This window comes from Pimephales promelas, chromosome 2 (assembly GCF_988280905.1).
Source record: "Pimephales promelas chromosome 2, fPimPro1.hap1.1, whole genome shotgun sequence".
Taxonomy (NCBI): domain Eukaryota; kingdom Metazoa; phylum Chordata; class Actinopteri; order Cypriniformes; family Leuciscidae; genus Pimephales; species Pimephales promelas.
In genome coordinates this window covers 33,131,416-33,156,830 of record NC_142770.1, presented here as the reverse complement: position 1 = coordinate 33,156,830, position 25,415 = coordinate 33,131,416, and the positions used below count along the sequence as shown (strand labels likewise).

Sequence of the window (25,415 nt, the reverse complement as noted above, 5' to 3'; positions counted from 1 at the left end):
TTGACTGTGTGTGATATTGTGAGCTAGTAGTTACTACAAGCACTTCAAAGTTCATTTAAAGTGTGTAATTTCACTGTTTTTACTCAATATAAAATCAAATATCAAGATATTTGAATGCAGAACTTTAATTGTGTATTAATAAAGATCCTTGTTTTAGAGGACTTGATTAAAATAAGTTCAGAATACTCATAACTATTATTTTCACAAACTTAATTGAATTGTCTCAACTGAAATGAGTTAGCTTAACGTGTTGGGTTTCACAGTGCACCTCTCAGATATTCAATACAGACATTAGAGAATACATGAAATAACATTTTCGATAATGACAGAGGTAATTTTTATTACAATGTACAATCTTATAAGCCTAGAGAAGTCATTCAACTCATTTGATATTTAGAAGGAAAATATTGATTAATACATTGATTAAATTTGTCATTAGATATACACTGAAGCAGCACTGGATTCCAGATTGAAATCATTACAATAAGATTGTTGCTTATTTATAACGTTAAAAATACGATTAAGCTAAAATCTTTACTGTTTTTAATCAACGAACGAAATGTGTTGTACCAGAAACAGCAGTTCTAATACCTACTTTTACCTAATACATTTATCAAAATTCATTGAGTACAGCGATCACTAGAAACATAGTATAACCTTGGGAACATGAAGAAACACTACAGTTGGAACATGAAGAAACACTTGTGGTGAATTACAGTAATTTTTTCATAAAAATGTGTATGTACTGTATTTACAGTAAGGCAGGTATTGGCAATATTTAACCTTTAGTAAGTTAGTATGATCACTAGGAATATTTTCCAACCTTGAAAATAATACTTTAGGGAAAATACAGTAATTTTTTAATAAACATTTGATAATTGTACGTACAGTAAGGGAGTTATTGTCAAAATTTCACCTGTAGTAGGTCAGTGTGGTCAGTAGGAAAGGACTACAGCCTTTGAAACATGAAAAAATACTTACGGTAAAATACAGTATTTTTTTCTTGAACTCATTAGTTTATTGTACGTACAGTAAAGGGGTTATTGTCCAAATTTCACCTGTAGTAAGTCAGTCTGATCAGTAGAAAAGGACTACAGCCTTTGAAACGGGAAAAAATACGTTAGGGGAATTACAGTAATTTTTTCTTTAACTTATTAGTTGATTGTACGTACAGTAAATGAATTATTGTCAAAATTTCACCTGAAGTACGTCAGCGTGGTCACTGGGAAAGCACTACAGCCCTTGGAACGGGAAAAAATTGTTCAGGGGAATTACTGTAATTTTTTCTTGAACTCATTAGTTTATTGTACGTACAGTAAAGGAGTTATTGTCAAAATTTCACCTGAAGTACGTCAGCGTGGTCACTGGGAAAGCACTACAGCCCTTGGAACGGGAAAAAATAGTTCAGCGGAATTACTGTATTTTTTTCTTGAACTTATTAGTTTATTGTACGTACAGTAAATGGGTTATTGTCCAAATTTCACCTGTAGTAAGTCAGTCTGATCAGTAGAAAAGGACTACAGCCTTTGAAACGGGAAAAAATACGTTAGGGGAATTACAGTAATTTTTTCTTTAACTTATTAGTTTATTGTACGTACAGTAAATGAATTATTGTCAAAATTTCACCTGAAGTACGTCAGCGTGGTCACTGGGAAAGCACTACAGCCCTTGGAACGGGGAAAAATTGTTCAGCGGAATTACTGTAATTTTTTCTTGAACTCATTAGTTTATTGTACGTACATTAAAGGAGTTATTGTCAAAATTTCACCTGAAGTACGTCAGCGTGATCACTGGGAAAGCACTAAAATCTTTGAATGGAAAAAATGATTCGATTATTGCACTGTTTTGGGGGCGGGGGGTGTGGGGGGTGTACAGTTGTAAGGCCTAGGACCAGACATGCTGAAAGAAGACCAGGAGTAATGAAATTCAATCAAATAAGTAAAATTTTACTGAAGAATAATTACTAGTTACATTAGTAGAGCCAGTGTAGGAACATCCATTGCATAATCGTTTACTTCTGATAGGACAACATAAAGTCTAAACAATTATACATTTTTGATAGAAAAGTGGCTATAGCCAATAATCAGATTGTTTGTCGTCCATTTCTGAGATTTAAGTCTGTGGTGACCTTCTTCCAGGGTAGGAGAATGTTGTATTATCACAAAGTTTAGAACCTCAAAAGAATATCAAACGCACACACAACACTGACAAAAAACATTTATCTTCGAGGCTGAAGAAGGCCTGAGCTCAGAAGAGCAGTCCATCTTAACAGGATGATTAAACATTTCACTCCAGGAAAGCAGGAACGATAATATTATGCCCCTTTACTCCACTCCCTAAAGAAATACACATGAGATGTTCTCTTGATGGAAAAAAGGTGAAATTATGTATAAATTGACCTTCAAAGTTATACAAGTCAACTATGACAAGATATGTGATATTGTTATGAAATATGCAATTATTATATTATAATCATGGCTTTTGGTATATGAAGTGTTTATGGCTTACAAGCCACAATTGTCACCAATAAAAAGTGCAATGAAAAGTAATGAAAAGTATCCTAATTAGTTGTTAAACAATTTATTAAGAAAGCGTTTACTGTAAAACACTTGTATTAATAATCATTGTAACCAGAAAATAGTTTATTAAGAAAAACACCCCAACTTGTTTTATAATGATTTTTATTATGATGCTGGTTTATTAATGAAAACACTGTAACTTGTTTTCTAAATATTTGTATTATGAAAATGGTTTATAAAGAAAAACATAGCACACTGAATGTTGTAAGCATTTATTGAGCAGATGATGGTGACAGAGTAGAGAGGAATTAAACATTAATTAGAAAGAGCTTTGTAAAAGAAAGGAGAAGAATGCCATCATTACCGTCTATATGTTGCGGATGAGATACAGAAGATACAGTGATGATGAAAAGGTCCAGAAAAAGAGGACAAAGGGATTTATACTTTTATATGCAAAAGTCCTAAGGGCTCTTCTACAAATAATGACAGTTCAAGATTGTGTGTTTGACCAATTGGCTGTAAAAAACTGAATGTATGTATGTCTCTCTCTCGCTGCTCTCTGAATCCCAAGACAATTATAATCAAAAGGCGCCTTGCATGTGAATACAACCCAAGGGCACACACTGGAATGCACCTAAAAGAAAATGAATAAAGAAATGATTACAATAAATACTTGATTGTTGTTGTTTTTTTTTTTAAATAATAAATTAATCATTCCAAAGGATAAATATTTATAAAAGGATATATAATTAAATTGAAGAGACAGGATTCTGACCCCAACCCTTCAGTACATAGGCCTACAGTAAGGGAGGTAGCCTACTGTCAAAATTCCACCTCAGTCTGGTCAGTAGGTACATACTACAACTTTTGGAACATAAAAAAATGTGTTTGGTGAATTACTCTAAGTTTTAACACTTTTTGTGTACTGTAGCCTATATACAATAGCCTACGCAAAAGTGCACTAAAGCAGTCGTGATCTAGGTGAATACTCGGCAAATATGAAACATGAAACTATTTTCACCCTGTTTTTTTGTTGTTTTTTTGTTGTTTTTTTACTTGACTATGTTCATGGTGCTGTCCACGAACTATGTGGTCCTGAAGGTCCAACATGATCAAGTCTGCAACTTGGGTAGATTTTTTTGTTTTGTTTTGTGTTTTATATTCGCTTTGCATATTTTCGGAGTTCCGCGTTCAATATCTCGTGAGTTGAATATTGTTACTACACAAATAACATTTTTTATCTCCACAAAACAACTTTTCCTTCGGGTTTGCACTTTGTAGATGGTCCCTTTTTAACAGCCTGCGCATAGAGATCAATGTATTTTGTCCTGTCCGAAGGAAAGATCGTTTTGATGAAATGTAAGTTGTAGCTTGTGGTGTTTTATCTGTAGTTATCTGTGATATGTGTTGTGTCTAGCAACAACGTTTAGTTCACGAGTTATTGAACGCGGAAGTCCGTGAATGTGCGAATATGCGAATATAAAACCAACTTTACCCAAGTTCTGTCTGTCTACTGTAAATGTCTGCTTCAAAAATACTTTCGATTTCACATCACAAAAACAACAGCCTAACACGGAAGAGGAAATGGGAGAAAACGTTTTAGAAACATATTCGTGTTGAATAAACGTTTCTCAATAAAACCTTTTGTGTTTTAACCTCAAAAGATTGTAATTTCAGTCAGATTCTTCTTCTGTTCGGAGTCGCAGAAGAACAGCCTTCTGTAACTTCACATTTAAATCTTGCTTAATATACAATATGAAGTTCCTAATAATTACAAATGACTGTAATGGAGAATGTAATAAACTTACTTGCAGTCTTATATTTGGTTGGTATTGTGCTAAATCGACATTTGTAGACATGTTTTCTGAATCATAGATGAAATCAATTCCAGTGAGCGACAGGTTTGGGTGTGGACAGGTGTTGCTTTAGTTTTCTTCTTCTTCTTCTTCTTTCGTGTATTTTAGATTTCGTGCATTACCGCCACCTACCGTGATCCAGAGACTTCAAGCCACATTTCCCATTCTTACCCACTATATAAACATAACCAGCGCTGCGTGTTCAGCTCCTCTGGCTTCAAAAAAACCTTTCAAATCCTGTCAATCAATCCTGTATTTTTCAAAAATCTAAATAATGCTTCTCTATTATCATTTTCCTGTTCTGGTTTTAATATTATTCTCAAAGTTATGTCCGTTTCCTCTTTTCTCTGAATCTCTTCAAATATATCCTCTTTATATTTTTCACAATACATGATAACATGCTCTACTGTTTCTTCCTCTCCACACCATTCACAAAGTCTTGTTGGATGCTTGGATATTAATTTCAGTGTTTTATTAAGTCCTGTATGTCCTATTCTAAGTCTTGATATTATGTTTTCCTCCCTTCTACTTCCACCCGAGAACCTCTTTTTCCCCACTTTTGGTTGAATTGCATACATACTTCTTCCCTTAATTCCTGTTTCCCACATTCGTTGCCATCTTTGTTTTATTTGATATTTAATTATTGCTTTAATTTCATCTCTACTATATGCTATATCCATTTCTATTCTGTCCTCTTGCAATGCTTGTTTAGCCATTTTATCTGCTGCCTCATTCCCTTTTACCCCAACATGAGCCGGTGCCCACATGAATTTTACTCTCACTCTTTTCCGCTGTAACATATATAATTCTTGTGCTATCTCTATCCTGTCTTGTATTTGACTGTTGTGCTTCAATGCACATAAGAAGAGACTCTTGCACTCAATGCACTCAATGCACTCTAAAAAGAGATGTGTTAAAAAACAACACACATCATGTGTTGATGGTATTTTGACACAAGTTGTGTAGTTTTTAACACACAATGTGTGTTAAAATGTAACTGGATAGAATTTTAATGGGTGGAGGGAAGTTTGTGTTTATTAACCTAGCTAGAGGTAGTATATTTTCTATGGTATCCCATAACAAGCTCTAAAATAAATGAAACAATACATTACAATAAATAAATAAAATCTTAATTCATAAAAAAACTTCAGATTAATGAGTGTTTTTGGCAGCCAATCACATCATGACTCCGTTTCAATGTTTTTTTCAAATGCTGATTTCACTTGTTATTAATAACTAATTTATTATAACAAACAATTTATTTCTGTCAGACGTCTACAGAAACACTTATTGAGAATTACCAGGTTTTGTGTTGACGATTCATTGAATGTTTGTTTTGATGTCACCAGAATCGTGATTAGTGGCAGCTTTATTTGGGCTCTTGACCCTTCACTCTTTACCATTCGTTTCTATGTTTGCTGTTTCTGTGTATTTTTATTGCACATCTGAAACAGTTGAAATCATCTTGAGGAAAAAGATCATTAAATGATAATTTTTCAACATGATGTTTTTTTAACATAGCAAGAGAAGTTTAATGAGATAACGTATATTTGATCACTTATATTTTATTACAGATACTCAGTTTTTACATGATATTATGGTGTATGTTACCTCATATTATAATTCTTAAAAAAATATATGTTTAGAGAATGTTTAAAGCTGCAGCATAAACTAGTCAAATACAGACATCAAGAATCAGCATATGACTCTCAACAATGGTGGCAAAGCTTCATGTCTCTATAAAGCTCAACCATAAGTACCAGCATGCATTGCTGCCTGAAATCTTTCGTTTGTCACCATTATTGAGATCCATACGCTGATTATTGATATCTGTGTTTGACTGGTTTCTGCCGTAGCTTTAAACTTTTTTTGTCATTCTGCACTTTTTGATTGCTGGATGTAGTTTCACAAAACTTTCAGAACTAACAATAAATCATTAAAATAAAGCACACCATCCATATACTCAAAAACTTGATCACAACTTGCTGATTATGACATCAACAAGAACCATCTGATCATATTTTCTGTCACCATAACAGATATATTTGATTAAAATACAGTTACAGCAGGCAGAGAAACACTAAAAGAAGAGTAAAGGGTCAAGAGCCCAAATAAAGGAGCCATTAATCACGATTCTGGTGACTTGAAATAAAACTGAAATGAAACATCAAACCTCTGTTAATTCTCAATAAGAGCTTGTCTATGTAGATTAATGATGTTTAAAACATCCAAATGTTCAAACAAACTCTATTAAACATCACTGGACTACATAAACACAAGTTACCAATACGTGTCAGTGTTCATCCAAACACTTTTGTAAGCACACGGGAAGTAACTCTGGCAAATACTCTCCGACTACAGTCACATGTGACGCATATCTGACACAAGTTGTGTTACTATAACACATTAGTGTGTAAAAGGTTTCAACAACACACTGCTGTCTAACACATTAGTTGTGTTAAACGTAACACAAAATGTGTAATCCTTATAAACAGAGATGTGTAAGGAAACAACACAGGTTGTGTGTTAAATTTGACACAACATGTGTTGTCCCTGAGCAAACACACTAAATGTGTTAAAATCTACAAAACGGGTTAAAATCTACACAAAATGTGTTGTCCCTGAGCACACACACTACATGTGTTAAAATCTACACAGCATGTGTTTAAATCTACACAAAATGTGTTGTCCCTAAGCACACACACTATATGTGTTAAAATCTACACAGCATGTGTCATTTTTAACATCTCTTTTTACAGGTTGTGTTATTTACAAAATCATTTTATAAGAGTGCACCAGTGTAAATAAAACTTATTTACACACAATATTTTGTCAGTTGCTACATTTTAATCTAATTCAAAGTGCAAACTTAGTGAAATCACACTCCCTGTGTTAAGAACAATAACACACTGGTTGAGTTAAAAGTAACACAAAATGTGTTGTCCTTAACTAGACACACAGGTGTGTTAAGATATAACACAGGTTGTGTTGTTTTTAACACATCCATTTTAAGAGTGCAGTAAAATTATTGGGTGTCCACAAGAAACCTTAATGGATCTAAAAAACAACTGTTTAAGAAAGCAAACTCCATCTTGACTGACTGTTCTCATCCTTTACATCAACAGTTTCAGTTTTTACCATCAGGTTCATTGCTCAGAAACAACCCGATTTAAACACTCCTTTGTTCCGTCTGCTGTCTCTCTTCTAAATGCAAGGAGGGAAAGGTTGATTACACATCTTGGAATTGATTAGAATGTGCATTATGTTATTTTATTATAGTATGTGTTTTTTATTTATTATAATATGTGTATTTATGCCTGTAAGTTTGTGCTCCAACACTCAAAAAAATGAACTAGGGAGGTTGTGCACTTTACATAATATATTTATATATAGTTTACTTATAATAATTATATTTTTTGATTTTAAATGTTTTTTTTTTCTATTAAGGTCTATGTAATTGTGTCTCAACTTAACAGTACAAAATCCTAATGTGTTGTCTAAACACAAACCATTTATGTTAAGTAAAAAAAAGTGTACATCCAGAGGGTGGCAGTATAGTGCGAGACGACTGCCATTTTGCCCGAATTTAATTTTATTGTGTTCAATCTGCTTAAATCTACGAACAACTTAAGTTTACTTAATCCGTTTGTGTTACATGATTGATTTGTGTTGCCTTCACTGAAACTGGGCAGTGCTTTTAGTTCCCAGCATGCTTTGCATATGATTGAATTAAGAGAGAATAAATGTTAAAATTAAGTGTTATTTTATGTTTTTTTTTTTTTAGAAATTTAGAAAAGGGGAAGACTTGATAGTGTGTAATAGTGTTTAATGTTAAATTACATTGGAATTATTAAACCATTTAAATTACAGTGGGTTACCATTGTGGAGAAGAGTGGAGCATTTTGTTTGGCTGTCGACTGATTTCATTATTTTCTATTGCTTTGAATGAAGGAGCATGTAAATCTTAGCATTTAAGATGTTAATATGTGTTTCTGTTAACAAATAGCTAGCTAAAGTCAATTAACTTAATTAAATGTCACTGAATCAAATGAAATGTAAATGGATAATTAATATAATAAAATGCCTTTGAATCATGTCAGAAAGCCTTTAAAAATTCATGTTGAGACTAGTGATGGGAAGTTCGGATCATTTTACTGATTCGGATCTTTGAGTCTCGTTCAGTAAAATGAACGAATCTTTTATCGAGTCATTTCGGTCATTTCGGTCATTTCATAATTATATATTTAAAATGTCATGTTAAATATCCCAAAACGTCTAGTACTTACGAAAATCTTAATTACATTTGTAAAAATAACATAAATAATGCAGCCAAAGCCAAGCAACTGAAATAACTGTAACATTAGCTATTAATTAGTTGCTGCGTCTCAAGTTCAGGCTATTGCAGTCTGACCCTGTTATAGTTCACCTCACCTCCTGATCCGAGACGTTCTTTGCTTTGCAACTTCATATTTATCAGGTTTCTCCTCCTCTCATGTCTCGAGACGTTAGCTGTTGACTCGTCAGTGTCTGACTCTGATCTGTGCTGTCTGCTGGCCGTGCCATATGCGATATAGCAGGACCGGAAAGATTAAAGATTAGTTCATCTCTCGAGTTCGGGTTCGGCCGGGTCCGAGTCTTTCGTTCTTCCTGTCAGTCCCATAGAGTCTATGCTGTCAGACCACCGGAAAGAGAAATGATTAGTTCATCTCTCGAGTTCGGGTTCGGCGGGTCCGAGTCTTTCGTTCTTCCCGTCAGTCCCACACTCTTAAAATGGATGTGTTAAAAACAACACAACCTGTGTTATATCTTAACACACCTGTGTGTCTACACAGCAAAAACTCCAGTGTTAAATTTACTCTCCTGGGAGTTTATTTGACTCCAGACTCAAGAGTGTTAAAGTGTTAAAATATGAGTGTTAAATTAACACTCAAGAGTGTTAAAGTTAATGAGCTAATTAAGTGATTAATTTAGTGATAATTGACCATCATTGAAGACACCTGATGATCACAGGCAGAATCGCTGAAGAAGAAAAATCTCATTTTCGAAGTCACCATAATGGTGATCATTATTTGCTTAGAGAAAAGGTGATCAGGTGGTGCTGATTATGGTTTGACATAACTCACTAAGCAAAATGATGTCCAAAAGATGTTTTTCAATGTCTTTGTCACAAAAGGCAGAGTTTGAAAAGACTTCCACTAAGGGGCCAGAATGAAAGTTTTTATGACGTCTTTTTTGACATGTTCTGGACATCTGAAAAAGACGTTAATGGATCCTTCGTGCAAGGTTAAAAACTAGTTCAAATGTGGCCATTCTCAACATTATTTATGGTCTATACTGGTTTATACTGTTTCTGGACCAAATAAACACTCTCAGGATGCATTAAATTAAAACTTATGTTTATTTTTTTTTCCTTACATTGTTTAGATGGTGATATTTATTTCATTTTGAGTCACCATTGTGGTGATCAGTGTTTGCTTTAGTTGGGCTCTTGGTCCCAATAATTAGTATTCTAGCTTTTCTTTGGCTGTTGTAACTGTGTGTTTGAATAACACCATTGTTGTGACAGAGAAAGCCAAGAAAATTGGCTCTCATCAGCTCCTTGTCGGTTGTTGACGATGATGATGATGAAATCAATATAAAGTGGGCATTTAACGTTGTGTTTAGACTTTTGTGTTTGTATCTGGAGTTTATAACCACCAATCTTGTGGAACTGCATTATTTGGCCTAGTAGTTAGACAAAAAGCAACACAATGTTTACACAATGTTTTGAGAAAATGTTCCATCTAGTCACACACAGACATCAAGATTTTGCATATGATTCACAAAAATGGTAACAAAAAATAAAAAAAAATGCTTCATGCCGCAATGCATGATGGGTAGCTTTCATAGTACAAAACATCCTCGATTCCCAGGCTTTTTTGTTTTGGTTGTCACCGTCGTTGAGAATCATATGCAAAATCTTGATATCTGTGTGTGACTATGTGTTTCAATTTCTTAAAACATATTGTACGCAGTGGTCATTATAAAGTTACTGGTCCAAATAATGCAGTTCTACGAGATGAATAATTATAAATTTCAGATATAAAAACATAAGTTTAGATGATTTTGTCATCATCAGCAAGCATCTGAAGACATCTAATTTTTAATTTTCTTGGCTTTCTCTGCACAATCAATGGTGTTATGCAAACAGTTACAACAGCCAAAGAAAAGCTAAAGTAAGAAGAATTGGGACCAAGAGCCCAACTAAAGCAAACACTCATCACCACAATGGTGACTTAAAATGAAACAAATATCACCATCTAAACCACATCTAAACAATGTAAATAAACTAATTTATTTCAAATTGTAAATTTAATGCATCCTGAGAGTGTTTCTTCGGTCTAGAAACAGTTTAAATTGTCTAAATAAGACCACGAGTTATGTTGAAAACATGTTGAACTTGTTTTTAACCTTGTACAAAGGATCCATTAATGTCTATATCGAACGTGCAGAACACGTCACAAAAAGATGTCATGAAAACTTTCATTCCAGCCCCTCAGTGGATCAGCACCATCAGACTTTTGTGACTAAAACAATATTTAAAGTATAAAATGTAAGGGTTGACAGACTGCGCCACTGAAGCAAACACTGATCTCCATAATGGTGACTTATAATTTTGATTTTTCACTTTCAGTGATTCTACTTGTTAACATCAGGTGTCTTCAATGTTGGTCAATCATTGCTCAATTAATCACTTAATTATCTCATTAACTTTAACACTGCTTCAGAGTTAATTTAACACTCTTGAGTGTGGAGTCATATAAACTCCCAGGAGAGTTAATTTAACACTGGAGTTTTTGCTGTGTAGTTAAGGACAACACATTTTGTGTTACTTTTAACTCAACCAGTGTGTTATTGTTCTTAACACAGGGAGTGTGATTTCACTAAGTTTGCACTTTGAATTAGATTAAAATGTAGCAACTGAGTTTTATTTATTTATATTTATTTACACTGGTGCACTCTTATAAAATGATTTTGTAAATAACACAACCTGTAAAAAGAGATGTTAAAAATGACACATGCTGTGTAGATTTTAACACATGTAGTGTGTGTGCTTAGGGACAACACATTTTGTGTAGATTTTAACACATGCTGTGTAGATTTTAACACATGTAGTGTGTGTGCTCAGGGACAACACATTTTGTGTAGATTTTAACACATGTTGTGTAGATTTTAACACGTTTTGTAGATTTTAACACATTTAGTGTGTTTGCTCAAGGACAACACATGTTGTGTCAAATTTAACACACAACCTGTGTCGTTTCTTTACACATCTCTGTGTTTATAAGGATTACACATTTTGTGTTACATTTAACACAACTAATGTGTTAGACAGCAGCAGTGTGTTGTTGAAACCTTTTACACACTAATGTGTTATAGTAACACAACTTGTGTCAGATATGCGTCACATGTGACTGTAGTCGGAGAGTATTTGCCAGAGTTACTTCCCGTGTGCTTACAAAAGTGTTTGGATGAACACTGACACGTATTGGTAACTTGTGTTTATGTAGTCCAGTGATGTTTAATAGAGTTTGTTTGAACATTTGGATGTTTTAAACACCATTAATCTACATAGACAAACTCTTATTGAGAATTAATAGAGGTTTGATGTTTCATTTCAATTTTATTTCAAGTCACCAGAATCGTGATTAATGGCTCCTTTATTTGGGCTCTTGACCCTTTACTCTTGTTTTAGTGTTTCTCTGCCTGCTGTTAACTGTATTTTAATAAAATACATCTGTTATGGTGATAGAAAATATGATCAGATGATTCTTGATGATGTCATAATCAGCAAGTTATGATCAAGTTTTTGAGTATATGGATGGTGTGCTTTATTTAAATGATTTATTGTTAGTTCTGAAAGTTTTGTGAAACTACATCCAGCAATCAAAAAGTGCAGAATGACAAAAAAAGTTTAAAGCTACAGCAGAAACCAGTCAAATACAGATATCAAGAATCAGCGTATGGATCTCAATAATGGTGACAAACGAAAAATTTCATGCCGCAATGCATGCTGGGACTTATGGATGAGCTTTATACTAGAGACATGAAGCTTTGCCACCATTGTTGAGAGTCATATGCTGATTATTGATGTCTGTTTTTGACTAGTTTCTGCTGCAGCTTTAAACTTTCTCTAAACATATTTTTTAAAGAATTATAACATAAGGTAGCGTACATTATAATATCATGTAAACACTGAGTATCTGTAATCAAATATAAGTGATCAAATATAAGTTATCTCTTAAACATTAAACTTCTCTTGCGATGTTAAAAAACATCATGTTGAAAAATGATCATTTAATGATCTTTTTCCTCAAGATAATTTCAACTGTTTCAGATGTGCAATATAAATACACAGAAACAGCAAACAGAGAAACGAATGGTAAAGAGTGAAGGGTCAAGAGCCCAAATAAAGCTGCCACTAATCACGATTCTGGTGACATCAAAACAAACATTCAATGAATCGTCAACACAAAACCTGGTAATTCTCAATAAGTGTTTCTGTAGACGTCTGACAGAAATAAATTGTTTGTTATAATAAATTAGTTATCAATAACAAGTGAAATCAGCATTTGAAAAAAACATTGAAACCGAGGCATGATGTGATTGGCTGCCAAAAACACTCATTAATCTGAAGTATTTTTATGAATTAAGATTTTATTTATTTATTGTAATGTATTGTATTATTTATTTTAGAGCTTGTTATGGGATACCATATAAAATATACACTCTAAAAAGAGATGTGTTAAAAAACAACACACATCATGTGTTGATGGTATTTTGACACAAGTTGTGTAGTTTTTAACACACAACGTGTGTTAAAATGTAACTGGATAGAATTTTAATGGGTGGAGGAGGGAAGTTTGTGTTTAAGAACATAATTAGAGGTAGTATATTTTATATGGTATCCCATAACAAGCTCTAAAATAAATGAAACAATACATTACAATAAATAAATAAAATCTTAATTCATAAAAAAAATCCAGATTAATGAGTGTTTTTGGCAGCCAATCACATCATGCCTCGGTTTCAATGTTTTTTCAAATGCTGATTTCACTTGTTATTAATAACTAATTTATTATAACAAACAATTTATTTCTGTCAGACGTCTACAGAAACACTTATTGAGAATTACCAGGTTTTGTGTTGACGATTCATTGAATGTTTGTTTTGATGTCACCAGAATCGTGATTAGTGGCAGCTTTATTTGGGCTCTTGACCCTTCACTCTTTATCATTCGTTTCTCTGTTTGCTGTTTCTGTTTATTTTTATTGCACGTCTGAAACAGTTGAAATTATCCTGAGGAAGATCATTAAATGATCAGTTTTCAACATGATGTTTTTTTAACATAGCAAGAGAAGTTTAATGTTTAAGAGATAACTTATATTTGATCACTTATATTTGATTACAGATACTCAGTTTTTACATGATATTATGGTGTATGCTACCTCATGCTATAATTCTTAAAAAATATATGTTTAGAGAACGTTTAAAGCTGCAGCAGAAACTAGTCAAATACAGACATCAAGAATCAGCATATGACTCTCAACAATGGTGGCAAAGCTTCATGTCTCTAGTATAAAGCTCATCCATAAGTCCCAGCATGCATTGCGGCCTGAATTTTTCGTTTGTCACCATTATTGAGATCCATACGCTGATTCTTGATATCTGTGTTTGACTGGTTTCTGCTGTAGCTTTAAACTTTTTTTGTCATTCTGCACTTTTTGATTGCTGGATGTAGTTTCACAAAACGTTCAGAACTAACAATAAATCATTAAAATAAAGCACTCCATCCATATACTCAAAAACTTGATCATAACTTGCTGATTATGACATCATCAAGAACCATCTGATCATATTTTCTATCACCATAACAGATATATTTGATTAAAATACACTTACAGCAGGCAGAGAAACACTAAAACCAGAGTAAAGGGTCAAGAGCCCAAATAAAGGAGCCATTAATCACAATTATGGTGACTTGAAATAAAACTGAAATGAAACATCAAACCTCTGTTAATTCTCAATAAGAGCTTGTCTATGTAGATGAATGATGTTTAAAACATCCAAATGTTCAAACAAACTCTATTAAACATCACTGGACTACATAAACACAAGTTACCAATACGTGTCAGTGTTCATCCAAACACTTTTGTAAGCACACGGGAAGTAACTCTGGCAAATACTCTCCGACTACAGTCACATGTGACGCATATCTGACACAAGTTGTGTTACTATAACACATTAGTGTGTAAAAGGTTTCAACAACACACTGCTGCTGTGTAACACATTAGTTGTGTTAAATGTAACACAAAATGTGTAATCCTTATAAACACAGAGATGTGTAAAGAAACGACACAGGTTGTGTGTTAAATTTGACACAACATGTGTTGTCCCTGAGCAAACACACTAAATGTGTTAAAATCTACAAAACGTGTTAAAATCTACACAACATGTGTTGTCCCTGAGCACACACACTACATGTGTTAAAATCTACACAGCATGTGTTAAAATCTACACAAAATGTGTTGTCCCTAAGCACACACACTACATGTGTTCAAATCTACACAGCATGTGTCATTTTTGACATCTCTTTTTACAGGTTGTGTTATTTACAAAATCATTTTATAAGAGTGCACCAGTGTAAATAAAACTTATTTACACACAATATTTTGTCAGTTGCTACATTTTAATCTAATTCAAAGTGCAAACTTAGTGAAATCACACTCCCTGTGTTAAGAACAATAACACACTGGTTGAGTTAAAAGTAACACAAAATGTGTTGTCCTTAACTAAACACACAGATGTGTTAAGATATAACACAGGTTGTGTTGTTTTTAACACATCCATTTTAAGAGTGTACTACCTCTAATTAGGTTCTTAAACACAAACTTCCCTCCACCCATTAAAATTCTATCCAGTTACATTTTAACACACATTGTGTGTTAAAACCTACACAACTTGTGTCAAAATACCATCAACACATGATGTGTGTTGTTTTTTAACACATCTCTTTTTAGAGTGCATTAAGTCTATGCTTTCAGTACCGGAAAGGGGAATGATTAGTTCATTTGAGTCTTCGGGTTTGAGTCCGTCGTTCTTTTCTCACGTGGCCACGGGTCTCGCATCAAATACAACATTAGATTCGTATTATTGACTGCGTCTGAATATTGTGTTATATAGGCATTAAAATACAAAATATGTTCAATAAACATTATAAACAAAGGTTCCATTATTCCTTATTCCTTATCATTGTCCCTGTCCGTCTCTTTTCTATATTATGCATCTGTGGTGTGTTTTATTATATATATTGTACATTAATTAACTACTATTATATTATACATCATCTACGTGCTTGTTTGTAAAAGGTTTGTGAATTCGTTTGTAAAAAGTTTGTGAATTTGGGTATTCAATACGGTGACAATTCACGTGACTAAAGAACGAAGGGAAGGACTCAAACCCGAAGACTCAAATGAACTAATCATTCCTCTTTCCGGTGGTCTGACAGCATAGGCTCAATGGGACTGACAGGAAGAACGAAAGACTCGGACCCGCCGAACCCGAACTCGAGAGATAAACTAATCATTTCTGTTTCCAGTACAGATTCAGAATCCATATGTTGCGCAATGCGCATGCGTGGGTAGCACAACATGAACGAATCACTCCCTGAGACAACTCGATAGTCCCGAGTCATATTAAAGATTCGTTCAAAATGAACGAATCGTTCATGAACGACACATCACTAGTTGAGACTACTTAAATTGGGTAATTTAAAATTACATAATTCCATTATGTTGAAGTTACATAAACAAAACACAAACATGTTTGTTTAATGTAATCCAGTTATGTGGAACCTGTTGACAAATTAAAATTAATTAAAGCCAACATATTATTTTTTTGAGTGTATGCTGTGAAATCAATTGCCCCACTGAGGGGACAAATAAAGGTATTGAACAATACCATTCTCCTACTACTGCTTGAGTCACTTTATACTTAACTAAATTTTGGAAATTATGTGTTCTCTTCAATTTCCTAAATGCTTTCCTTTCATTTCTTATAGCTTCATTACATTCTTCATTCCACCAAGGAACTCACCAGAGTCTTCTTCACCTCAGCTGACACCGAAATTATTAACATTTGCAAGAATGAGTGAACTTCCCCACGCCCCATACCATGCGATCCAGATGTAAATGAACTGAACATTATTATTTCTGACTCTCATTTGAACCTTCCAAGTGACCCACATCAAGCTGAACTTATACATGCATTTAAGAGATCAGGACATTACTGTAAAAACTACAAGATCCTTTTTATCTGAAACGTGTTTATAGTCTGACTGACTTACATTGTGTTACGCTTACATTGTAGACAATACTGTCCCCGATTCTTTTTATAAAGAATTACAATGCATGAATTTCATTAAAAAAAATTAAAATTTATAAATGTATATAAAAGTTACTGAGGAAAGCTGTTTATTATTTCAGACACAGTTGAACCAGTCACATGTAAACTAAAGAGTAAACAAAGAGGTTAAAGATTCAGAGAACTTTCCTCACCAACAACCACAGTTTTATTGCATAGAATGGAAAACATTACAGCCGTTTGTTAACATTTCCAGTATATTTTCAATTAAAACATTACACTAACAAATAACAGTTTATCAGTATTAATGTCTGCAGTGATGTACTTTCAAAGAAAAACCTGACCACTCGTCTGCGGATGAATTTTATGTAATTCTGTTACAACAGAAGAAATAACAGAATAACAGAAGAAAGTTGTTGAGAGTAATTGAGGGCTTGAGACGAAGAACCATATAAGTCCATTTTTTCACATTTTGAATAATAACGTTTTTTTTAAATTTGGACTCTGAATATTATATTATTATTATTTTTTAACTTGAAGATAGACAACAAAAGCTTCACAATTCTAATGAGATAAGATTTTTTAGTATCAATCATAAAAATAAAAAGTTAGAGTAGTTTACATTTCTGAAATGTGGAAGAACAGTATATGTCCAGTTAGTGTGGAAGAACAGTATAAGTCCAAATTATCATATCACTTTAAACCACTGGAGATTTGATTCCTTTAACTTAGATTTAATACAGTAACAGACCCTTAAAGAAAATATTAAGCATTTCTTTCTTTCAATTTCTTTTATTTTTTGTCAACGTAAATCACAGAACAAAAATACGGACAATACAGTACAAACAATGAACCAATACATAGGCCTACTCATAGCACATAAAATAAACGTCAGTACAAACAATAAACCATACATACAATCAACAATACATACAAACAATAAACAACAGTAATAATGGTAAACAATACATATTTACAATACATTATCAATATTCCATGCTATGTTACAGTATATGCAAGTTTACTATAATCATCTTGCTTTTTTGTTTGGCAGCTTGCCACCTCGATGGAACCTCTGTGAGCGATGCCCTCATGCCAAAGGCACATTGTAGGAGGATCGTCAGTGCCCATCTCCTGGATACAGAGGTTGTAGTTGGCCAGCTGTCGTTGATAGTACACGTTGGAGTGTGTCAGGTATGGTGTGAACACTACCCCCTGCATGTCGATACAAATGACATGGCAGTCATCATTGGCTTTGGCCCACTCTGTGTCAGCCTGCAACTGTGCGTACGCTTTTTCAGCTTTCCGGTGGTGAAGCTCACTCTCGGCTGCGATCTTCAACCTTTCTCCATCTGATGTAGCAGCTGTTAATTTTGAGAACAGGGCATCACATTTAGCACAAGTGTCACTTCTTGGCTGCCCAAAACTGAGGTTCTGCTGCTTGAAGATGTCCCTATAGAGCCAGAACTTTGCAGTGGATGTTGGATTCTTTTCCTTGTACAGGCGGAACATGCGGAGCAGGTTTAAATCAGGGCTCAGGTATTCCCTCTCCACATCTCCCTTCATTCGTGAGTAGTGGTTCGGTTGGCGTGGGAAGCTCAAAATATGCTCTCTTATCCCCTCTCTCACTGCAGGATGAATGCTATGAGGCCTAAAAAATAAACAACTCATGAACAAGGGAATAATAATAAACTATGCTGGTCTGTTTTGCACAATTACATTGTTTCTGTGACAATAAATGCATAATTCTTAACTTTCCTCTAAACTACAGGATATTGTTTTTCACATACAGTCATTAAAGCGATATTTCAGGATTTAGCATTAAGCTTTGGATCATTAGATAACCGAATTCTTTTTAGTATTTGAATTACCATGCTTTCCTCCCTCATATACCCCTGAGATGAGAGATTTATGTATTTTTTGTCTGGAAAAAATCCTCTGATGAAGCAAAAATCGTCATTGTTTACATGCACACCTTTTGTTTCAATCAAACTGAATTTATTACGATTTGTGAATCTGAATGTAGAGTTTGTGTGATTGCTAAATATGTGATCGATTGATGTATGTTTTAGCATTACAATTTGGGAGTTGTTGTCTTTCATCCCCATAAATCAAAAATAGAAAGCTCCAAATTCAAACATAATTTCACATTTCTACTACATAAATGACCCATTTTAAATACACATTAATCTTTCCAGATCTAAAGTATCCCTAAAAAATCCACATGCTGTAAAGATACAAAAATTAATCATACATTACATTTGCATAGCACTTTGCCTCTGATATCAATCTCAAAGTGCAAAAATTTGTTTCCTGACTGGGCAACAACAGTGAGCTGAATCCTAACCACTACGGTACGTGCACGCTGGCGTTATAAGGTGGCAAGGCACCAGACACCCTATAATGCCAGTGTACCATTAGACCAGGGAATGTTGTAAGGCAACAGATGCTGACAATGGTGCAGCTTTAAAAAAAATATGAGGACGAGAGCATGAGGTCCTTCATGATTTTTTTTTTTACTCACCTGTTCTTATGTTTCCCTCTGAAGTCCTCTAATGGAGACCTGACTTTAGCTACCTGCTCTGTTCCCTCTGACTCTGACTGACTGCCTAACTTTTCTTGAATAACCTTTTCAAAGATAAGTAACTTTAAATAAATATGTTATGGACAATGTATCTAATTAATGCATAATAAAAAATTAACAAAAGTAAAACACTAAGCTATATAAAACTTGCCTGTAGGCGACTGTTGGTCAGTTGAAAGACTGACATAAATGTGAGCTTACAAACAGCAAGTCTTTGGCCTCCTTGTTGCACATGGTACTTGAAGGTGTACTTCCTCTTAGTAATCTCAGTGTCAGGCCCACGTGGTCGTCTGCGACTCACCTTGTGCTAGAAGTAAAAAGACATGAAGTAAAAATACATTTACCATAGCGTAGCAGGCTAGCCGTCATGTAGAGCTGTCAAATTAAGGTCATTAAAGGGATACTCCACCGGTTTTTCATATTAAACTTTTATTACTATATATAACTATATTAACGTGGTCCAAACACCTCCACCAGCACTTTGACTCGGCGTAGTAATATCATCACTCATGAAAAGTCCTCTCCAGAGTGATGATATTATCCCTGGGGGATATATATGCGTCGAGTCGAATTTCTCCCAAGCACTTGCTGTGGTATTCCGCCATACAATATAGTTATGCACTTTACACACTTAGAAAAGCGCAATATTTTATTGTGTGTCACCGTCCTAGGTCGACTCGTGTAAGTGTATTTAAATAGGGAAAACGTGGAGGTATCCTTTTAAGTATGTGAGTAGGCTTTGGTAAGGATAATGAATAAGCCATGTGTATGCCTTTTAGGGCACCAAAGTGCTGTGGTCTGCAATGCACTTGGTGGCCTACTTGATGCCGATCATCATTCATCCATCCTCACAAAATGTAACATTTACAGTGATCAGGCACATGTGCAGTCTTAGTGAATTTAAGGTATACAGTAATATTTAATTCACTGGTTATTTCATGGGCCAACATTATAATGCATTGCATACAGTTGACATGATATGGTTATGAATTGCTTAAGTTAGCCTACCTGCTCCAAACCAGAGAGAATGATAGCCTGCTGCCTCTCATAAGAGACAGCATAAAACTCTGTGAAGAGCTGCATTTTTCTTTGTTCTGTTAGGCTTGAACACTGCCTGGGACACGTCTCCTTGCACATCTTGCCCTTAACAGAAACAAAATCATATTACTGTTTTTTAGCTTTAGAACACTAGAGCTCTTAGCAGCTGTTAAGGTTTACTAACTAGAACAGCTTACATGTGTAATGTGTAAATGCATTATTTTATTATTACATTTTTTTATTATTTAATAACAAGTAACAAACAAAGCATAGCATACAATATTACAAAACAGAGTGTTACATTAATGGTAACAGGGGATTCAAAAATGATATCAAAATATTTTAAACATGTCAGTTACTATTTTTTTTTTTACCGATTTCAGTGAAAACATAAAGCAATCAAATTCTAATTTCCTCAGCTTTCATTTCGATTTCATTTCATTTTAAGTCACCCATTCATGACTTGATTCGCTAAACAGTCTGAGATGTATGAACATTAGTAACGTTAGACGCCCAGTTACACCTGGCTGTGACCAGCTAAAGTTACGTTACAAAGTAACTGGCTAGCCAGCTAACAATATCTGGCTATCTAACATTAGGGACATCAAACGCAGCTAAAACGTTGCGATTAATTTATCCCTGGTTATAAGGAATAGCCTACAGCATTCATTTCGACCCATTCATGACTTGATCAGTTAAACAGAGTGAGCTAAATGAACTGTAGATGACGCCCAGTAGCCTACACGCCCCTCTGTCACCGCTAAAGTTAGGTAGATACTTTGTATACGGTTCTTTCACTCACCTCTTTCGGTGGATCTTTTCCTCGTTTTTGCTCTCCTCTCCGGTTCACGTATGGTTTCCCAGCGTCCCTCAAAGACTTCCTCGCTCTGTCCTTCCATTCATTCATGTTCGTTCTCCTTTTTTTGCCGAGGTTTTGCCTTTTAATGTCCGCAGCGGACATGAAAACAACCGGCGTCTCCATTTTTCGTTAGTGGACATAAACGGTTCTTCCGCGTGAGACTATTTTAAAATTTAAAATACAGAGTTTTGGTCGCGCGAACACCCCCCCCAAAGTGATTCTGTATACAAAGTGACGCACACACATTCAAATCACATGGTTATCTCAATTTTTGTTTTTTTGGACTTATACGGTTGTTCGTCGCATGAACACAATTGTTCTGTATCTGACAATCTAAAGAAAGAAATCTAATACTTCGATTAAAAGTTACAGATACCTGCTGAAGCTGTTGTATCTTGTTTTAGTAATGGCTGTGGGTTGTTTTAATTCCTTTTTTTTTTTTTTGGAAGAACTTTGATACTATCCATTTTACTCGTTCATTACTAACTTCTTGCACATCAACAAACACCTGGCTCCAAAATATTTAATTTCATTGGCTGGATCGTAAAAGACCGCCGAGCTTCTCATCGATGGTTGGCCAGTTTACATGTCAGTCAGAAGCACTAGCCTGAGTGGGCGGTTCTTGTCGGTTGTGAATGACAATGCGTATGTTGACGGACGCTGTGATGCGAGAGTCGAGAAATATACATTTAATTAATTAAATTCTCTCAGTGATGGTGTGTACAATGCAAGGAAATAAAAACATTCGGGGCTTTACTGAAAACAGCCCCCTTAGCCCACCCCTAGCGCCGCCCCTGTCTGCGATATTCTGTTGAAAATGGAGTTTAATCGCCCTCCTGTGGTGAACTGTGTGAATTACACTGCTGAACCGTATTCAGAGCGCCAGAGGAAAACTGCACTAAACTCTGCACTTACTTTGCATTTATTTCACATTGTTTGATAAATTATTAATTTAAAGCGACATAGTAAAAAAAAATCTAGAAAAGTTCGCTTTTGTTTAATGGAAATATATTCTTATATCTGTAATATCAATTTAAAAACTCACGTCTAAACGCCCTCCTGTGGTGAATTGTGTGCATTACACTGCTGTTAATTATCTCATTTCTGTTAACCTTCAGGGATGGGCACCTAGTCCAACGTGTTCCACTTTACTTGAGGAAAGGGGAAATATTAATGACACTGTTGTTAAAACATTTGACAGTGTAATAACCCTTAATGACATCTTTATAACTAGTACAATGTGTTCCACTTTACTTGAGGACAAGTAAAATATTCATGACACAGTTATAATGGTGTCATGACGGCCAAAGTCAAAACCAACCACATATGACAGTAATGTAATGTTAACGCAAAGCTAAATAACTTCTTTAAGTTTGATAATTAGACCTGTTATGACATTTGTGACAGGTTATGATTTCTTGGTTAATGTCAAGTTGTCATAACAAAGACATTTTAAACAATGTCAACTTTGCATTAAAAGTGTCATGTTTATGACAGTGTCGTTTCAGTCTTATGCACACCCCTTCAAATAAAGTGTTACCGTTTAATCAATAGGCCACACAGACGACGTCTTAAACCCAAACTTTTTGAAAAGCTGGTGGTGCTAAAGGGAATCGAATAGATAGATGTCTGAAACACATAGGTACACCACCTGGAGGAGCAGTAGAATATCATGTTTAAAGCAGTTTTTCCAAAGATGAAGTTTGGATCAATGTTCCAGAAACTGTTTGGATTTTCCACAAATCTTTTAATCCAGTTGATTTTTAATATCTCATTGAAAGTGAGAAGTCAATGACCGATAAATCCACCTCCTCAATTTTATTAGTCAAGATGTTTTTCCTGATTTTATGAGGCTTCTTCCTCCATATAAAGTTATATTATAGTTTGTCTAGATTGGCACATTGTAATTTATGAATTTCTATTGATGTAAATAAATCTGCAGCTCGTGAGAGACCTTCTGCTTTAGGAAGAAGAACCCTGCCATACGTAGATATATCTCTTGATCCAAGAGTCAAACTTTAATGAATATAGTCGTGTAGTAAAGAGATATTACTCTGTCATCAACTTTTGATTAGGATTGATTTTATTCCAAAGTTACTAAATTCTTTATATTTGATATTTTAATATTTCACATATTTGACCCAAATGCTTATTTTTAACAGAAAACTGCTCACATTTTGAAAGATTCAGATTCAAGCCTGAGCTTTCAGAAAATTGGTTTACAACATTTAGTGCAACTCCTATTTGGGATTCATTTTTTAGAAACAGGGTTGTGTCATCAGCCAGCGGTCAGATTTGTATTTCTCTTTCATTTAATGTAATTCCTTTGAATGAACTCTTGTGAATTAAATGACAGAGAGTTTGAGCTTCAATCCCCAATAGAAGAGGCGAGGTGGGGCAGTCTTGGCGGAGACCTTTGTGTGTGTGAAATCTAGATGAGTTTCCATTAGCCGATCTAACACAACTGTTTCCTCACATGTACAGAGTTTATACAGCATTAATACAATTCTTACCAAAACTAAAACAGTTTAAGGTTTCAATAATAAACTTGTGGCTTACCGTGTCAAAGGCTTTTTGAAAGTCTAAGAATAAAATAAGGTGTTGTTCATCATCTAGAAAGTCTTTGTATTCAATCAGATCCAAAACTAAGCGAATGTTATTGGCTATGTGATGATCTTTCTTGAAACCAGATCGGCATTCATAAATAAAAGAGTGTAACTTAGATTTGAGGCGTTTTGCTAAGATAGATGCTAGAATCTCACAGTCATTATTTATCAATGTAATGGGTCGCCGATTGTCAATGAACAGCGAGCTGCCCTGCTGAAAATGTGAAGCAGAAACGCTTAATATCAGATAACGTCCATAATAATTGTACTTTGGGTTTGATTTTTTTGACCGTTGTCATATTGTCAACATGGCCGGCTACTTGAAGCAGAATAGTGGGTCATATATGTCTAATGCTTTAAAAAACCTAAGGCTTTCTTCTTCATAAAACGAGTCGGACATCATCACATTTTTGTATATATTTTTATTTATTTGCATTAGTAAGCTACATGACATCATCTTTCAAAACATGACCTGCGTGAAAGAGAAAACTAAATGAATGTGCCTCTGTCCCAGCACATTTCAGACCACACTGACGCCCATGGGTTCACATTCAGATTCACAGTGATTACTGTCCCTCATCTTTGACAAAACTGGCCCTGATTTGTTTTAAGATAACTGGGCCACATTTGCTGCAACATATGTGGGTCATATTTGGTTTACACCCAGATTAGTCATTGTCAATTGTGCCGCATTTTTGCCATAGATGGCCCACATTTAGTTTGTGATATTTGGGCCATATTCATTATTTATCATATGGGCCACTTTAGGCCCACATTCAGATTACACATTGCCATGAGTGCCGCATCTTTGCCTAAAAAGGCCCACATGTGATTTAAGATATTTGGGCCATATTTGCCATTTTACATGTCGGCCACTTCAGGCTCACACACATTTTGTCGGGCCATAAGAAGGCCTGCAGTGCCGCATCATCGCCTGAAGTGGCCCACATCCGTCTGCTATCTGAGGAGCGAGTGAAACACACACAAATGCTGTTAACTGGGGAAAATGTTTAGTCGGTCTGTAGAGGAGAAGTAGGGTGACCATATTTTGATATGAACCAGGACACTCGGCCCAGCAAACACATGGGCCAACTCAAATGATACTCGAAGTTTACTCAAAGATACCTTATTAATTTCAATACATTTAAAGAAGGTTATGCCTCCTCTGTATGGATAGAAAATTCTTATATTGTATATATCGTTATATGAAAACAGGACAGTTGGTCACCCTAGGAGACTTCATCCACTGAACAAAGACAATACACTGTACATCTGTGCATCAACACACACACACACACACACGCACACACACACACACACACACACACACACACACACGCACACACACACACACACACACACACACACGCACACACAACTAACTTCATATACAATAAAACAATAACAATAAAGATATGCTGTGTATAAGATAAAATGTTTAAAAGTTACATGTAATCTTTACATCTTTTGAAACATTTATGTGCTAAACTTGATAATCACGTTCATGATTAGAAATATCTGAATAATTCTGGATGAGTTTAGTCTAAACAT

General features: G+C 34.7%; 1 protein-coding gene, 1 long non-coding RNA gene and 1 pseudogene across 3 annotated transcripts; 1 reads left to right on the top strand and 2 right to left on the bottom strand.

Annotated features, from left to right (window-relative positions):
• Positions 1-25,415, bottom strand: part of LOC120474894 (uncharacterized) — a 328,303-nt pseudogene that overhangs the window by 224,868 nt on the left and 78,020 nt on the right.
• Positions 17,344-21,461, bottom strand: LOC148997223 (uncharacterized). Of its 2 annotated transcripts, none has more exons than XM_089122231.1 (3): positions 21,202-21,461; positions 20,370-20,504; positions 17,344-19,668 (listed from the first exon to the last, which is right to left on the bottom strand). In XM_089122231.1, the coding sequence occupies exon 3, from the start codon at positions 18,446-18,448 to the stop codon at positions 17,777-17,779; it is 672 nt and encodes a 223-aa protein (XP_088978357.1). In that variant the 5' UTR covers positions 18,449-19,668; positions 20,370-20,504; positions 21,202-21,461; the 3' UTR covers positions 17,344-17,776. The 2 variants fall into 2 exon arrangements, with proteins under 2 accessions (XP_088978357.1, XP_088978360.1); XM_089122234.1 differs by having other exon boundaries at positions 18,381-19,668.
• LOC148997222 (uncharacterized) lies at positions 24,285-25,251 on the top strand. Its single transcript, XR_016147122.1, has 2 exons — positions 24,285-24,896; positions 25,098-25,251. It is a non-coding gene; the product is annotated as an uncharacterized LOC148997222 (long non-coding RNA).

Excerpts from the sequence above, each read along its gene's own strand:
- LOC148997223 (XM_089122231.1), bottom strand. The coding sequence starts at position 18,448 with ATGAGTTGTTTATTTTTTAGGCCTCATAGCATTCATCCTGCAGTGAGA.